General features: G+C 35.5%; 2 protein-coding genes across 15 annotated transcripts in view; both read left to right on the top strand.

Moving 5' to 3' along the window:
* Positions 1–8,810, top strand: part of LOC136838440 (N-acetylated-alpha-linked acidic dipeptidase 2-like) — a 215,948-nt gene extending 207,138 nt beyond the window's left edge. For all 14 annotated transcript variants that reach the window (XM_067103355.1, XM_067103356.1, XM_067103361.1 and 11 more), the window contains 2 exons: positions 688–780; positions 1,737–8,810. In XM_067103355.1, the coding sequence (XP_066959456.1) occupies positions 688–780; positions 1,737–1,935 (292 nt within the window). In that variant the 3' untranslated portion in view covers positions 1,936–8,810. The remainder of the gene's footprint in view (positions 1–687; positions 781–1,736) is intronic.
* Positions 8,811–9,912: 1,102 nt separating this feature from the next.
* Nop56 (Nop56 ribonucleoprotein) overlaps positions 9,913–18,849 on the top strand; it is a 34,198-nt gene continuing 25,261 nt past the window's right edge. Inside the window, exon 1 of the mRNA XM_067103371.1 lies at positions 9,913–10,176. Coding sequence (XP_066959472.1) covers positions 10,126–10,176 — 51 coding nt within the window. The 5' untranslated portion in view covers positions 9,913–10,125. The remainder of the gene's footprint in view (positions 10,177–18,849) is intronic.

The following is an 18,849-nucleotide window of genomic DNA, read 5'->3' on the forward strand; positions in this document are numbered from 1 at the left end:
AGGCCAGTGGCGAAGGGGTTAATATGAGCCATACCAACACTTTCATTACATGAGCATTTAAGTTTACTGATGCTGCAGAACTTGTACAGAATAGTACAGTAATGAAAATAATAATAATGCGCTACAATAAAGCACTAATAATAATAAAGAAAATGCATTATAATAAAGTGTCATTCTAACTGATGTAGGATAAGATATTTAGGCTGTGGTGGATCCGTAAGAATTCCCAAACTCCTTTCTTTTTAAGGCAAATAAAGGGCTTAACAGTATTCCAATCAGTATCAGTGCAGTAGTCCTTGCTAATATAATGTATTAAAACCAATAACAGTGTAGTGGTCCTTGGTTAATAGTAATTTTTAGTTGGTGAATATTTATAATTATATGCTTAACATTACATCACTGGCAAAAAGTCTTAAATGATAAAAGATTTTGTCTTAATGTTATTAGCTGTTGATGTTGTTAACTATGTGCAATGTCTTTAGATTTCAGGGGTCCTGCAGTGTTCTTTGAAACTGGCATTGCTGATACAGATGAAAATTCTTAGATGTGAAAATAGGTATACTCCTATGTTGTAAGTTTCCAAACTCCTGGTACATAGGACTTTTGTTTTGTTTAGTGCTATACTTTACACACGCAGTATTTGTTGTTTTGTAACAAAGGCACTAAAGCCACTTTATAACTTTCCAGTGTTTTAGCGCTTCGGGCTTTCAATGATGCACAAATGCTGGTTGATCGTTCCTTCATAGATCCCAGAGGTCTCCCAGGAAGGCCTGAATACAAGTGAGTACCGTACAGACTTAAGTTTGAAAGGTATCCTTACTTTTGTTTGTACTAGCACTAATTTTAAGCTGTTTGGTAAATTTGTACCTGGGGAATGCATAGGGAATAACTTGGTCCTTTTTTCAATTAGTTAATGATGACCAAGTTGTCTTGGAATAATAGATGGCAATGAAATCCCCTTCCCAGGTTGTAATCTTTACCAGTCCCTTAATAGACACCAATGGAAAGGCTTTTGAAGTCATTCATTCTTTTACAGATTAAAATGTCATTCACCCTTTTGATACATGAGTCATAATTACAGTAGTTGGATGAGTTTCTTATTGTCTGTTAATTAGTAGTTCAGTATCATCTACATCTTGGCTATCCTTTAATACTTATGATTAGCACATAAGATAGGAATTGCAAAGGAAGCAACTCTCAGGTGCAAAATGTTGTAAGACTTACCTTTTTCAACAGAATCCAGGCTCAAGGAAAGCTAGATAGATGACCAGTTAGTTTCAGTGGTTAGCTTGCATCATGACCGCCTGGGTCATTGATGATGAACACTACGTAAAAGAATATTATACATGTAATAGTACAACTAACCACATACTGAAACGGAGCAAAAAATAATGATTAGAAAAGAGATGGTATTTTCTCCAACAAATTTAAAAACGCCACTAAATAGAGACGAGCAGCCTAACCAGTACCTTATGGTATTGACTTTATAACAGTTAAGTCAGTATCACGTTCAAAACAGCTCAGATTAGTCAGCCAGAAAATACCCTTTTGTGTGCTCAGTGTTTTAGTATAAATTTTTCTTTTAAAAATCTTTAAGAAGGAATCGGTGCATGTTTATAAAATCAGCCACTTTGTTGTGCTATGCTTTCCAAAATTCATTGGACTTTGTTCACGTTCATCAATATTTTTCATTACAGAACATAGTAAGCGATTGAAACTATTTCATTTTCTTACAGCCATGTGGTAACTGCCCCTAGTAGCACCAACACATACAATGCTGATAGCTTTGCTGGGTTGCAAGACTTACTGCACAAAATCGAGGACTTGCCAGATGAGGAGAGGGAGAAGAGATGGAGAGCTGTCAAAGAGCACTTAGCTGTCATCACCCACTTAACACAAGCAGCGGCTAATGCTTTATCCTGGGATCTTTGGTGATGAGTTTTGCACAACACATGATTATTCTAACTAGTGTTGGTGGTGATTTATTTATTTTTTTCAGCATCATTGGTAATGATATCTTACCTACTACTTAAATTTTCCTTTTCAAGCCTGACAATAATTCTATGATATTCTTAGATTCTAACTTAACTGATTTTCTTAATGTTTTCTTAAGATAATATTGTTTTTGGACATGGTAAAGATGCTGTAAGGTGAATCTTAAGCTAGTCAGTAGTTATAACTAATGAAGTGTTCAGCTACCAGCAATTACTGTATTTCCCAACATCGAAGATGCTGTTTTTCAACTAAAATGTTTAAAAAATTTACTGTGCAGCCTAGAAGCTGGAGGTTACAATTTTCATTGGCCTATCCAAATCCCCGAGGAAGGTTATGTTTGCAGGAGTAATCAGAACTCTCGGGAAAAAATTAAACAAACAAATGGATCGCTAAAAACAAAAAAAACGTATGCAGTCACAAAGACTGGTTCCCTTATCCGCAGATTACAGTCACCGAGAAGAATCTGAAAAGTATATCAGTACAATATGACCAGTATTTTTGCTTTTCTCAAATGACCATGACTTTCAGGGAACGTTATTTAGCTGACAAAAGTAAAATTGCTGTACAGTATGTCGAAAGGGTTTACCAGTAAATTGTACCCTAGCAAGAATACCGTAACCAAGGTGGAAATTTGGGAGTACTGTATTGCTTTTTACGATACTTTCTTCAGAAATGCACACACAACTTTTTTATGCTTGGTAACAGAGTGCAAAATATTTTCAGGTTTGAGGATTACGATGTTTTTCCTTATTTGTAATATCAGTACAATTACGTTGACATTAATTTTTTCTGCTATTTTTGTTTAATTTTGTTTGGGATGTTTTGCTGTGTGGTAAGCAAGTGTAATTGTGCAATAAAAGATTATTCTGTATTTCTAATATTTTCAGTAGTGGTGTTTAGTTTCTCCTTTATGTGAGATTAAAAAAAGAATACTGCATGAGTGTACATCCAATATGTGTACTATCAGAATCTTAGAATACAGGCCGTCCCCGGTTATCGGCAGCCTCGGTTACCGGCGATCCGGTTTTACGGCGCTTGTCTAGCGACGACGATAACCAGATTTTCGTCGCTGATAACCAGTTATCGGCGTTGATCGGTAGCCTGATCGCCCCTTATCGGTGCTGCCCCCCTTGTCGGCGGGCGCTGATCACCGGTTATCGGCGCCACTAACCAGGATCAGTGCTATTATTGCCGATTTTCGGATAGCGGCGATTTCGGTTGTCAAATCACGCTGCCGGAACGGAACCCCGCCGATAACCGGGGACTGCCTGTACTGCAGTAGCTCTAGCCTGATTCACTTGCACACGCTGAGACAAAGCAGACCAAGGGAAGTTCTGAAGCAACATCTGAGAAATTTGCACCTTATACAGTTACTCAATAATGTGTTCAAGTTTTTCAGTGCACGGGTACGTCAGTTTCAGATAAACTTATTTGATATTAAAATCAAAGAACCTGAGGGAATATAATGGAAAGTATGTTTAAATGAACTGAAAAACTATACGTTAATAATAATAAATATGCTGTACCAGCCAGAGTTATGCTACTTCAGTGAGTGGAGATAGTCAAATGCTCACATTGCACCAAAAAACTTGTGTCGCCACCTTATTGCACAGTATGTTTATTTTATTTTGTTAGTCAGAGTTGGAGCATGTCTTTGAGGTTGGAGCATCATCACCGCCGGGAAATATGGTGTTTAAGAGCCCTTGTGGCTCTAAAGTGTGATTTTTTGGTTGTGAAAGTGTTGACTTATTTCCTTGATTACTCATAATGTTTGCATAATTTTCAGTAACTTCCATCTCTTTTTGTCCATGAATGCAGATAGTCATATTTACATACCAGAGGGTTGAGAAACTGTTTCAGGCATAAGAATAAACCTGTAGCAGTTTTTAAGACAGTGGTTCCTAAAGGCTGTTGCTTTCCTTGTGCTGTATCTTTTTTGTTGCCAATCCAATTGTGCAAACCATCCCAGCAAATGCTAACTTTAAAACACTTTTGCTAATGGTGATGACTAACTCTTGACCAAAGGGACTGCAAGGGGAGGAAAAATACTCCCACTCTTGCTCAGTTAAAGTATTTACTTTTTGCTTCAAATAAAGGTACTCTGCAGAGTGAATAGTTTTATCTGGTAAGTGATGATTGAAGAGTACAGTATTAACATTGCAGAGTAGTAGCGTTGGCAGTTTTTGAAATGAAGGAATCGAAATTTCTTACATAGATTGGTTTAAAAAATATTAGAAAAATCTATACTTTTTTTGTAAACCTATTTGCATCAAGATAGATGAACACCACCTTTCATGTTTACTCAGAATCCAGCAAATCTCCTACCAAAAACAATACTTTAAGCATGAGAAACATAGTACATCACGAAGAGGAAACAAATTTTAGTAATATTCATTAGCAACAAGAAGTAAAGTATATTTTGATGGAATAGAGATCAGGCAATGCATATGTGAGAGAACCTCCTTGAAGTCTTACCCACCAAATACACTGCAAGGTATCCGAAAACCAGGAATGATTTAGCCACCAAGACCTGGCAAGAGAGAATAATTTTTAAAGCAGCAGTTTGCACCTTTTTGTGACCAGATCAAGGCTTTATGTGAAGAAAATTCTGCAAGAAGTAAGGGAATGAGAATCATGTTGCCCTAAGTTTCTATCCTTATAAAGAGAAGTATGCTGCTTATACATAAATAGAAGTATACTTTATATGCCAAGTACTGTACATGAAATATCTGATATACAAGTCAAGAGATTTTCTGCTCATCAGTGAAATATGTATTTTGAAAATAATTGTTTAATGTCTGTTATTGACATTCACTTACTGATTTTTTTGTTTTTGTTTTAACAGTATCATGTAGAACACATGGTTACATGGATGTAAAATGTGAATACAACCCATAAGCTAGGATCCCATCTTGTGATGGAAAAAATAAAATATGCTTCACAATGAGAAAAACTAATTGCCATTCTTTGGGCGTTCTAAAGATAGAAAATGATTGTCACTGAAACTTAGTCAGAGAGACATTCATGTAAGGATGTAAAAATATGACACCTTCATTTATGAATGAACAGAGATGGAAGCACTAAAACAAGTAAGAAGCCTGCAACGTCTGCTTTTCAGCAATCGGAATTGATTTTATCGTCAGTGATATAACTTGTTTTTCTTTTTATATAATATACACTTCAAAGCTTCAGGATGGAAAGTTATACACTGACAAGTGATAGCATCTGCATTGAAGCATGGCAATCTTGCTAGATTCATTTATTGTATATATGTGATAAGTATAAATTGGTGCTTTCATAGTCATTAATGATTTATAAGGATATAAATATTTTCTCTTAGAGCTGAAAGTATTTTTAAATGGTTACACTGATACTATACGTGGTTATTGTGGAATTCATTGTAGATAGCTGAATCACAGAATAGTTATACATAATTTACTTTGAAAAGTTTTACAGAGATTCAGATCCCTGTTCTTTTAATTTATGCCTTCGAGGATTCAGGGAAAGCAGTCCTCCCTTGTGATTCAATAGATAATGGTATATGTTGGCATTAACAGTTTGCAGTTTTAATGTATTTAACACAAAGATTATTGCTGGGTTTTTTGTATTTTTAATGTGTGGAATAGTTTATATTTAATTTGTTTAAAGTGATTGTTTAGTTGGTAAATTGGTCAAATCAAATGCACATTATTTGTTGAAAATACCTGTATTATTTCTTGCTGTCTAAGACATGGCTAAATTTAAGAGGCAATATAATTTTTTATGATGTTAAAACTCATTCAGCATAAATGATTTGGTCCATAGATTCCAAGTTTCAGTTTTGTTATGTTTAACATAAATGTTTGTAGATTATGTCAATTTTTCAACTTTGCAGAGAGTTTTAGAGGTAGTTACAGTGATTGTATTTCCAGTTGATGAGATGGTATCTCCTTATTGATGACACTGCAGTTACATAGATTTGTTTGCTCCAGGTAACTGTCAGTCTCAGAGGTAGAAGACTCCTTTTTTTCTTTTGCTGTAGGTTACAATTTGGTTTGAAGTAATATTTCATTCAGTGTACTAACAATAAAAAGCATTACAAAATGTTTTTTTCGGAAACATATGGTAATCAATTGCCATGTGGTGCGCTGCTTTTACAAAAACAAATAATTCCAAATGTCTGCAACCGTAATGAGGAACTGTCACTGAAAAGGCTCATGAAGAATGTCTTCATATGCTGTTATTCTTTCCCCCAACCCATAGAATTATTGTACTGTGATTCTGTGAAATAATTTGGTATGTATTTATCATATACCCAAGGTCCTTGCATTTGCAATTGTTCAGTCTTAGTGCAGCCAAATTCAGTTGGAAATTAATCATAGAACCTAATCAATAGGGACCATCATTTGCACGTTATGTTGTTTGGTAGTCAGACTGCACGTAGGTCGAACTGTAATTTGCAGAGTAATGAATTTTCAACTTGAAAGTTGTATTGTAGTAAAATGTAAAATGTAAATTAGGACTTTTAGAGTTACACTTTTAAAATATGAAATTCAAGATTTTTTTGGTGAGTTATTGAACCAAGTCAATTCACACAATATATTTGCACAAAACTAACTAGTATTGTATTTCTGCAATAATGTGCTGTCATTAGTAGAATCACAATAGCATAAAAAATATTAATGTTTCATGTCCTATGCTAGCTCATTTTTATCACGACTTTTGTTTTCTGTCATCTCGTGGCAAGAGTATTTGTAAAAGTCGATTCTACCTGTTATATAAGACACTTTCTAATATCATCTCGTGGCAAGACTGTTTGTAAAGGTTGAGTATAGTTGTAATGTAGACACTTTCTAATATAGTGTTTTATAGGACAAGGCAGGGTAATGTCTTGTTTAGTCTTGCATTACTGTTCTGTCGAGTTTCTAAAATATTTTGAATACTGCAACAAATTTATTGTTTATATACAGCATTCCAGACTTGGATTTTGAAAATAAGCTGTGAAATCATTTTTCATAAAGTATAGTTGCTACTTTGTCAACTTTATCAATATACTCTAGATTTTGCCTCATAGTCACCTTCTGTGATTTTTTCAAATTCCCATGAGTAGTCATACATAGGCCTATGTACAACAGTTTTAAGTGTTTTACATAGCTGGTGTAGTTTTAGTCACTCAAGTGTAAAAGTTTTGCATGCATAATGAATGTTCATTTATTTCAAGTTATCACTTTTCAATAGTAAGAAATACATAACAGGATACTATGACTTCAAAACTTGCCTGCGTATTCTGTACCACAATATTTGTTAATCAGTATCACGTCACTGTAGAGTATTATAAATTTACTTGTTATTGCTTTCAGAAGTTTTAACCGGCATTCGGTAAAGTCAGTTTCCTTGGGGAGAACATTTGATCCCTGTGTTTGGAGATGAATCCCTCTACGCAAATTCCAAAATAGGGTTATCTTAATTCAAGCAACTAATGCTGTCACTGTGCTGTGGTACTCTATATAAAGCTGCTGTATTTGCATTAGGAATATATTTTTTTGAGTTTTTAGAATCTAAAATCATCAAGGATTTGGTTGCCTTTTATTGGATGAATATAAGATTGGGTTGGGTGTCACCATGACCAATTGTAAAGCGAAAGATTGCAAATCCCAAGAGCTTTTAACATGTTGAAGTTAGGGTTCATTCCAAGTGATCATAACCCACTCACCCCCTTCAGCTTACGTCAGAGATTTTTTGGTACCAATGTGACCGAATGACCTATGTCACAAATAAATATTAAAAACAAACTACTTCCAAAAAGTACGCGTATTAAAATAAAAATAATTTGTGCTTGCTATAATCTACATCCAATTGCAGGTGAAATCTTTTACAATTTCTCCCTCCCCTTAGTTCGATAAGGCTATTCATCATCCTCATTGAGAGTTATCAGCTCTTAACTACAACAAGGGAGGGGAGGGCTGCATAGATTTTGGGGTGACACAGACCAGGTGTACAGTGGAGGATAGACCGTTTTCTTGAATGTCAAAGACTATGCAGTGTACAAATAAGAATGGGTTTAAAGAATGAAGAATTGCATTCTGCAGAGAAGTTCTTTTCTTTCAACTTCCCACCACAAAGTCACAGCTCAGCATGAATAACAGACTCTGTAGTGTTGCCCTTGAAAAGTATTAGGAACAATTTCCTCGACGTAAATGGCAGCCACAAAGTATTCCTACATACCAGACAATGGTTTGTATTCCCATTGGAAGAAATGATCGGTGTGAATATCACAGAATAGTTTAAATAGTCATAAAAGTTCAGTAATCCTATTAAAACATACAAAAATAACTAAAATGTGCTTTTGAGGTTTGAAATAAAATAGCAACAACAATTATTTTGCCTACAAGTGTAAAAATTGTGGTTATCCCGTTGTAAAGTTACTCAGTGAAAGATCATGGCCTCTAAATTTATTACATGTTACAATTAGTATTTTTTTCGTGTATGTCTGTACCAATATTATGAGGATTCAAAATAAATATCCAATTTATTATGGTAGCTGCCTGCATGTCCAGGAATTATTTATATGGAGAGTATAGCCATCAATGGCAGTGTAAGTACCAAAGCAGTGTCAAGAGAGGTGAAGATATTTCATCCACTTTTTCAGTTGGAGAGGGAAGTGCTTGCAGGATCAACTCTTGATATTAAGAGCACTGGTTTAAACACTTAACTGTAATGTAATAGTTTATTTACATGATGTTGTAATATATTTCTTTCTCATGAATGGATGTTTCACATGAAATTATGCACTTTTTCGATAAGTGAAATCATATTTTAATAAAATCTCAGTTTTAGCCAAATGTTTTACTCTAACCTTTGGTGATGTATAATTGATAAGCTGTTAAAGAAAAACTCATTTGTGAAGCAGGTGTATTCCCAGTACATACCAGAATAAGATTTTACACCTAAAGAATAGTTGTTTCAATTTTCAATATTCAAGTATCACATAAACTTACTTCAATCACCAACTATGGTGCACAGCCCCCATATAGATTTGTAAGGCTATTCAGCACCATCTTCATTGAAAACATTAATTTTTGTCAATCTCAGGCTTATGGTTCCATGCTAAGTGATAATTTAAAATAAAATTTGGGGTATTGTGGTTTTTTATTAATTAGTTTAATCACACCACTGAGCAAAAACTTTACATCCATTGGGCTACTCCAGAACTAGCTTGGGTACAGTTGTTGGCATAGATGAATTGCGTTTTGTTACATGTAAATCTGAGCATAAAGGGCCTCTCAGTGATATTTGGGTCTTTCAGGGGACAGCAGAAATCAAAAATTGTTTTTATTGAGTCTCTTGTCAAGCCATTCTCATAAGAGTGATGCTGTTGTGCCGAGACTGATTTAATTAACATTTACTTAAAATGTCCCATTCACAAGTTTACCCTTCACGGGATGGGGTTCAGAAAGGCCCCTGCCGGGTAAGAACCCAGCACCGTAGGGTAGGTTAGGTTAAGTGTGATTGTTTTAGGTCTCGAACTTGTTATTTATTTCATTTTACAGCGCCCTTGGTTAGGTTAAGTTAGGGGGAACACTTGGGAGAGAAGTCTCCCTTCCCAGCCAGGCTAGGTTAGGTTAAATGCCTCTTTTTTATTTAACTCTTTCCGATCACATACCCTGTCTATTAGGTGAAAGAAATGAATAAACAACAGTATGTAATAGTTAAGTTAATTTAAATATTTATACATAATTTCCGAGTGTCCCCTGAAAAATCGAAAGATATGCGTCATTAAAATATTTACATTTATATTTTCATCCTTTTTTTTATAGAATAAAGAACACCTAAAGAAAACTTAATTTTTACTACTTTATATCGCAGTTCAGTGTCACCTATTTGTAAAATAAACTGCAAACTTGAAAATGTTACTTAATAAAGATTTGAAAGATGGATACCCAAATCAAGCAGTTCCTTTTGGACAGAATGGTCCAATTGGCTTTGTGCTTTTCGTGATTACGCTGTGAACATTATTTATCAGATTTACTAGTGCCTTTGTAGCTTCAGCTATAAGGGAATTTTTGTCGACTGCATTAAGGAATGCGAATAATGAACAAAAGCAGGTTTCAGTATTGTGTTAATGCATAGTACATTGCTGGATTGGTTCCAATGGCGACCAGAGGCCTTCTCCAAACTTCTGCGAGGCCAAACAAGGAAAAGGTAGGTATTATTAAGTTTTACCTCATATTTCCCAAGTGTGTACCATCAGTTATGATCCATTTTATGCTTATTCACCCGTATTAATCGCATGTTAGTCTGCAATCATGAATGAAATAGGCTAAAGTTTGCCATGATAGTAAAACTTTTCATGCAGCTTAACAGTTTATTAGAAAAACAAAGCCTTTTTTTAAGGTGGTTGTGATAAACTGTTTTGTAGGATTCTTTTATTTTTAGGATTTACTCCTGCTCTGTTGTTTTTTTGTTTTCTGAAAAGAAAACTGTTGTGCCGGCTTTGTCTACCCGTCCGCAGTGTTTTCTGTCCGCCCTCAGATCTTAAAAACTACTGAGGCTAGAGTGCTGCAAATTGTTATGGTAATCATCCACCCTCAAATCATCAAACATACCAAATTGCAGCCCTCTAGCCTCAGTTGTTTTTATTTTATTTAAGGTTAAACTCAGCCATAATCGTGCATCTGGCAACGATATAGGATAGGCCACCACCGTAGAATTACCAAAGTTCCATGGGTCGCGGCACATACAGCATTATATACCGAAACCACCGAAAGATAGATCAATTTATGGTGGCCTTGATTATACGAAGTACAGAAAATTCGATTGCACCGAAGAAACTTTGGCGCATTTTTTACTTTTTTTTTAAGTCTTGATCGAGGATGAATCTACCATTACTGTTGTGGTTCTCTGACAATAAGGAAAATTATAATTATTTTATGTAAAGCCGTTTCAAGCTCATACATCTTTCCTCGTATCACAATGTCTGTCATGTAAAAAGGATGGATTTTGTTCATTGTGATATTGTATCTTGGACATATACTTCATTTGGGTAGTCTAATTTCGTATAAAATTTCATTGTCTCTTATAGAGTAGTCATAAAGCCAATTTTGGTGTTTGTGAAGGAGCAGGCCGCACGAAGATATCCTTTATTAATATAATTTTTTTGTCTGGAGAATTTCGAATAGGGTGTATATAATACAGTGCAGGTGAGATAATTTGAGAAAATTACAGAAATGATGTTTTCACTTTCATCCCCGTGAGGCCGGTACGGTATACTAAACTTCGGCAGCGTTTAGTACCAGCCCCTCGTGGATGAATGTAAGATAAAAAGTAAACAATAAACAGCAAATTTCTCATTATCTCGGCACTGCTTTATCTACACTCTTTTACACATTTTTTAAGCCAAACAATTATACTGATAAATGATATCTAAGTGCGTCGGTTTCCTGTACATTTATTTACCTTAAATTTTTATTTGCGTTATGTGTGTGTGTGTGTGTGTGTGTGTGTGTGTGTGTGTGTGTGTGTGTGTGTGTACAGCAGTTACGAACGCACATCAATAATACTTAAGCAAGAAACAGCAGGTCATGAAGGCATCGGAAGCTGTGTGATGTCTGCCAAGATATGAGAGGACGCAGAGATGTACTCTTGGTTAGCTCGTGGGTTGTGAGAAAGGATGTAGGCTACATCCCGGAGATAGTTTGACCGGAAATACTTGTGTCACCTTGGCTATACTCGTATATTATTCAGATGTCATACAGAGGAAGAGGTGATGACTGACGATAATCGTAAGAGGAACAATATACGTACTGTCCCAAATGAGCTTTTGTGCCACCCCAAAAATCCGGCTTTATAAGACAAAGATCAGTGTCAGGTATAAGGCTAGATAAAGTGTACTTTTTGCTTTGAAAAGAAATATAGGAGGGAAAGTAGGATTTTGTGGGTCCATTGAAAATGAAGTCGAAATAGATTGGTAGCTATTTCCCTGTTTTCAACTTAGAATAACTGGAAATTACGAGTCTGTCCTTAGAATTTATCTTTGAGCTGAGGTTATTAATCTTGATGAATAGAAAATAAAATATTTTTGGCAGAAACTTAACTACTCACTTCTTAGAAGAACCAGTATAGGAACTTCTTATATTGTATCATAACATCTGAATACATAAACTTTAAAGCGCGATTTAGTTGTATATTACCTTTGGGGTTCTTGAAGTTTAATTGCTTAGCAAAGTCGAGTTTAGATTACTTATATTTGATCCACACATCATGTAGTCTCTTCTGTCCCATCAGACGCCGGGTAAGTTATCAAACTTGGTCAGTCGTCCTGCCTTAGAATTCAATATTGAGCGCCAATAGTCTTTCCGCCGTAGGGGGGTTGGGTATCGCCGTCAGTGCCCCTCACGGAGTGAACTGTAATCATTACTTGGGTTCTTTGCAGCGCCCCATCCCCCCAAGCTGCACCCCTTTCATTCCATTTACTGTACCTCCATCCATATTATCTTTCTTTCATCGTGCTATCCACCTTCTCGTAACAATTATTTCATAGTGCAACTGCGAGGTTTTCCTCCTGTTACACCTTTCAGACCTCCCTGCTCTCATTTTCCTTTCCAGCGCTGAATGACTTAATAGGTCCCAGTGCCTGGCCCTTGGCCTAAACCCTATAGTCCACTCTATAGTCCATGCCAATAATAGTCTTTTGTAAGGCAAGTCGTGTTTTCCTTGAGGAATTTCGTCAAGTTCACCGGCTTGCTAGTAGGCCTATAGAGATCTTTTGGGACTTCTTATTTGTGCCGCCCAAAAAGACACTATAGCTCCTTCTGATTACACAGGTCTCAGTATTGCCTCATCAAGGTTACGCAGCCCCCTGCCCTAATGCATGTTGGTACTACTAGGACCGCAGTGAGTCTTTATTGATATTAGGAATTTTGTGACATTTTGTGGGAAAGGAAAACGGTGCGGGGCTGGCGACTTCACTCTTGAAGGCTTGCTGAAAAGCTGGAAGACGATGTAATATATGTGTGTGTGTGTGTGTGTGTGTGTGTGTGTGTGTGTGTGTGTGTGTGTGTGTGTGTGTGTGTGTGCAATTCGAGAATCTACTGGTCACTTTACCATATAATATATATATATATATATATATATATATATATATATATATATATATATATATATATATATATATATATATATATATATATATAGATACATATGATGGCATATACAATGCTACAAACGTTTTAATATCCATTCAGTCGCAATTCATATAGGGGAATTTGTTGAAGTTACCGTCCCGTGGGGAGAACCAGCGACATTGAATGGCTAGTGACGCACTAAAGAAATTTACAGAGAGTTCGATCCGGGATACATATATATATGAAATATATTATATATTATATATATATATATATATATATATATAATATATGTATATAATATATATGTGTGTTATATAAATTTTTATCACACCATGTTGATTTATATACAATCATGAAGCTACAAATGTTTCATATCTCATTCACGCTACTTCGGGAATATCCCTGATGGGGAATTATCACCGAAAGGGAATTTTTTTAAGTGAGAAATGGATCGTCATCGGGGATATTCCCGAAGTAGCGTGAATTAGAGATTAAACGACATTTGTAACTTCATGATTGTATATATATTTATACACATACATATACATATATATATAGAGAGAGAGGGGGGGGGGTTGTTCTTGTGGTCAGAATATACTTCCTGGCTGTCGGCTTCGTTTCTTCAATTATGTTAATCTTTCTTATAAGAATGATGGCAGACAAATACCTCGGAATATATTTATCCTTAAGTAACCATGTCCTTCATCATCATCATCTTTTTGTTCTGCCTCCCCATCTCTCATTTTAAAATAGATCAAATAAATCCGGTAACTATAACGAGTAGGAAGTAGGCTAATACTTTTTTTTTTTTGGCATCCATTTCAAGCGTTTGTGTTTTCAGGCGTCTCATTGAAAAGTAGATAGAGGAAGAGTTGCGTTGTATATCTGTATGTATTGAATATTCATTATATACATAGTACATACAGTCATACATATATACAAAACATATGTCAGCAGAAGTCGGAAGAAAAACAGAAGACTGCAAAGCGCTTTCGTGTGCTTGATCACACGTCTTCAGGGATTCATGACTAAGCCTTTTATGGTTTTTTCCTTGCCACTTTTGTCTCTTAAGTTATCGAATGTAAAGGGGACTGTTCATATGTATGTATGTATGTATGTATGTATGTATGTGCTATATATATATTGTATATATAGGCCTATGTCTGCGTTGAGTCTATATTCGTTACAGAGCATTGAAGGCTAGGCCTATATTGATGAAGCATATGGTGCGCACGTATTTATGAATATATGTATACATGTATATAGAGCGAAGCGCAAAAGAAGGCCGACATTTTCTTACGCAAATTTTGTTATTCGCCGCTACCCTGGCACATATGCAAATGGGAGGATTCTATAGTCTTCCTTTCCGCGTTGCAAGGTGAATCTCTCCTCGTACAGAATAAACAATCAGTTGTCCTGTCTTTTTTGCAATTTTGTATGGAGTCTGTTGAGTTCTAGACGAACCGTATCAAGAGCAGCCTTTGGAAGAATGAAACTATAACGGATTTGTATCTAGTTATGTTGACTGGGTGATTGATTTACATCGTATAGACTCGCGCAATCGGAAGTTCTGTTTTTTCTGTAAATATTTTGGTCTGGAAGAAAAACGGAAGTGTTTTTATATATATTTTGAGATTGAAACACCGTATTTGATGAAGAAATATTCTCTGAAGCCTTTTTTTCAGGCCTTAAATTCTTCTTCCTCACCATGCATGTAATAAATTGTAATTGTAACGTTGCAAAGTTTGCAACAACTTAAATGATTTTTTTAACTATTAGCAAGCATATCTTTCTGATTAGCCGATTGAAATGTTCGCATGTAAGAATTTATCATGAAGTGACTCTTGTATCTAAATTTGTATATAATTTGGTAAGTTTACACAATGGAATGTGTGATTTTTTATATATATAGTAATTACGGTTGCAGAAGTGAGCTAAAAAGTGTTAAAAAAAGCCTTAAAGTTTAAACAATATTCCTGTTTGTGAAGACGTTGGTTAAATAGAGGACTAAACATAGACATTTTCTTGATGGGCCATCTGTTTTTGAAAATAGTTGATAGGCCTATTAAATTGTGTACTTATTGGAAAAGATATGCGTGTTCTGCAGCCGGATGTTTTGTATTAAACGACTGAAAATACTGAGACTGACAAATAGAATATAGAAAAAAATAACTTAAAAAATCGTATACAGGAAAAAATTGAAATCAGACTATTACATATGCAAAGAAAATCAGGAATTAACATTAATCTTGACATGCCTTTGACGTTACAACCAATACAAAATACGATCACGTCAGACGCAGCGAATATTTGTGCATTCCTCGTATGCTACCATTGCACTGTGGCCACAGATTCGCAAGATAGGCTGCGAAGGTCACAATATATTTTTCGGTGCACGAGAGCGCATGTGCGGCGATGCAGTCGACTCGAGCATCGGTATAAATAGGGCTGATGATCGGCCGTTAGAGACACAGCATTCCCCACGCCCACTCAGGAAGGATCGAGAGGAGTTTCTCCTGAGAAGGATTTAACTTGATATAATTTTCTTGTAAGTGTAATAGTTTAGTGGGAAGCGGCGATTTAGGACCATGCTATAAATCCGTATTGTTTTTAAGAACATATTTATGTATATTCGAAATACATAATGTACATAACACACATAATGAAGTATTGCATTATGCACACATAGACACACATTTAGAGATAGTGTAGCCATATATATATATATATATATATATATATATATATATATATTATATATAATTTATATATATTATGAGAATATATATATTGGTAACATCAAACAACTATAAAAATTATATATAATACGTCCTATTAGAGGTAGTGTATAATATATATATATATATATATATATATATATATATATATATATATATATATATATATATATATATATATATATATATACCACCTCTAGGACATATTACCAATTTTTCCAGTTGAGTTTGATGTTACCGCAACGTAGCTTCTCATAAGTGCTTAAATTACGTGAAAGTTGTCTTGTAGGGGTCATATATAATTAATTTGGCTAAATCTTCTATTTGAATGCATTTTTTAGTTGTAAACTCCTTCATGCAATTTCAGTTTTGTAGAGGCTTTATCGACCTTAATTATACCTATTCACATAGAACAAGAACAACAAAGGGGCCATTGACTTGAAATTCAAATTTCAAAGAATGTTGGTTTCAACCTCCCACCGCAGACCCCACACTGCGGCAGTAACTGATCATGATACAGAGCCAGTGATTACGTAAACATGGCCTTGGAGGAAGGCGCGAACTCGCGACGTATAAGCGGCATGGCACGACACTAGCGACCATAATAGCGTCAAAGCTGGCGCTATATATAGTCTTCTTTTATTATGTGCATACAGAAATTCAAAATGCTTAGGCAACCACATAATGAGTGAAAATAAGTTTTAAAAAAATATTAGAGAACCACAGAACAGTGAAAAATAATTACAATAAGATATTCATTAAGCAAACATGTGGATATCAATATGTCAGAGAAACAAGATGAAAACGGACATATATCTCCGACAGTTTTCAAGGTAGATCGCTAAATTTTGTTTCATTTTGCAGCTGATTACTTATTCTATACAGTGGCATAAAAAAATCCCCCCCCCCATTATTATGTAGATGAAATAATGAGTAGAAATTACGAGGGATATATTCAGTTTGTAACCCTCTCGTTACGAACCTCAGAGATCACTTAATTTCCTCATTGTATAAGATTTTAAAATTTCCTCATTGTAGAAGATTTTTGCCTTGAAAACAATCTCGCTCATTGTAAAGTATTTGGGATTATCGGCGGTTGAAATGCTTCAGATGTTTGATGACCTTTTCATGTCTGTAAATTATTATAATGATAATTTCCAAATATACTCAAATATTTAGTGTCCAACATTAGAAATACTGTCAGTAGTTCAGGTTTACAGACTTTTTTGTTGACAGATATATAAATATATATATATATATATATATATATATATATATATATATATATATATATACTGTATACTGTATACAGCCTATACTGTATACAAAATAAATATGTAGGAACACTACAGTAGGCCTACAATTAAACATCTCTCCATTTTCCCACTTCAGCATTTACCGCAGCTTCTCGGACGCCATTCGAGATGAAGTTCCTGTCGGCTCTACTCATTGTCTTGTCCTTCTTGGCAACTGGAAGCACCGCCATGCCCTTCTTACTTTCCAGTATCAACTGGGGAGGATTTGGAAGGCCGAGCGGCGGCGGCGGATCTTCCAGCATCGGGAACCGAGTCGTTCCGGATCCTTACGCGTTCGTCTCCTATCCGGATATAAATCCCGTGTTCCCCGCTGAGCCCCTCTTCGTGTAAGTCACAAGAGGATCTCGGTAGTTGATAGTACAAATCTCCACTTGATAGTCCAGTCTTCATCGTTCCATACGCCTTTGAAAGGTCAGCTCAGGACCCATTAAGACCTCGTGGGTCCTAGGCCTAACGAAACATCAAGATTCGTTGCTTCGTTCGCGGGCTTGTAAAACAGCGAAGCACGCATTGTGAAACAGCCAAGCACCCTTTTTGAAACAGGGAAGCACCTATTGTGAAACAGCGAAGCATCCATTATGAAAATGAGACAGCGAAGCATCCATTATGAAACAGCGAAACATCCATAAGCCGTGACCAGTGCAGCGTCCAGGTTCAGAAGCTTAATAATCGGTGTTCGTGAAACAGTCTTAAGAAATGGCATAACCAAGGTTCTGACGGATTGCGTGACTTCATAACTGCCGGTCGAAAGCATTTATCGTCTCGCAGTGTTGATTGTGCGTGGTGATGAGGTGGCGTGGTAAACCTGCAAATAGACACATGCGCATCTGCGCGCGCATAACCTTGGGCGGGAAGACCACTGGTGAGCGAAGCTGTTCTCGCTGTTTGGAAATAAAGGAACTCTTTGTGCTGTTTAGCCGTAAGAACACAAGACTTGTCAAGTCTTCGCAATAGTAATCTTTTGCATTGTTGTATTTGCATTTTTGCACATTCCTAATTTTAATAATAATAAGGACGATAATAAAATCAGTATATTGTATGGAATTTGTGATAAATTTCGCATTTTCTTGAGTATATAATTTTTCTTTTCATTCCTGTAACTTTTTCTATCATATTTTTATAATGAAGAACATGTTGCAAAAAATTTGAAAAAATAAAATCTTACGATATTGTTAAATTATTATTTTCCTTAAAAGAGAGAGAGAGAGAGAGAGAGAGAGAGAGAGAGAGAGAGAGAGAGAGAGCAAATAATAATTTGGGAGCACGAGATTTTTTTTTTAGCCCGTAATCAGAGGTATAGAGTGAGTGAGTTCTTTTATCAGCCGATAAGTAAAGGGAGAGAAACTAGTAAAATTAAATTGGCCTTATAGCCAGTCCACTGGTTATGTAGATTGGGCTAATGCTAATTGCACCTTTCTAACCTCTAACCTTAAATAAAAAAAAAACTACTGAGGTTAGAGGGCTGCAATTTGGTATGTTTGATGATTGGAGAATGGGTGATCACCATACGAATTTGCAGCCCTCTAGCCTCAGTAGTTTTCAAGATCTGAGGGTTTTTAAAGAAGGCTAGATTTTTGTCTTATGGTAACATTTTTTTTTCACTTGAATTGATACTTACCTTTTACTGAATAGTAATAATAGATACTTGAGTTTTTCTTAATTATATAGATCTGGGTTTTCTGAATTATATAGATA

The sequence above is a fragment of the Macrobrachium rosenbergii genome, chromosome 5 (genome assembly GCF_040412425.1).
Source record: "Macrobrachium rosenbergii isolate ZJJX-2024 chromosome 5, ASM4041242v1, whole genome shotgun sequence".
NCBI lineage: Eukaryota > Metazoa > Arthropoda > Malacostraca > Decapoda > Palaemonidae > Macrobrachium > Macrobrachium rosenbergii.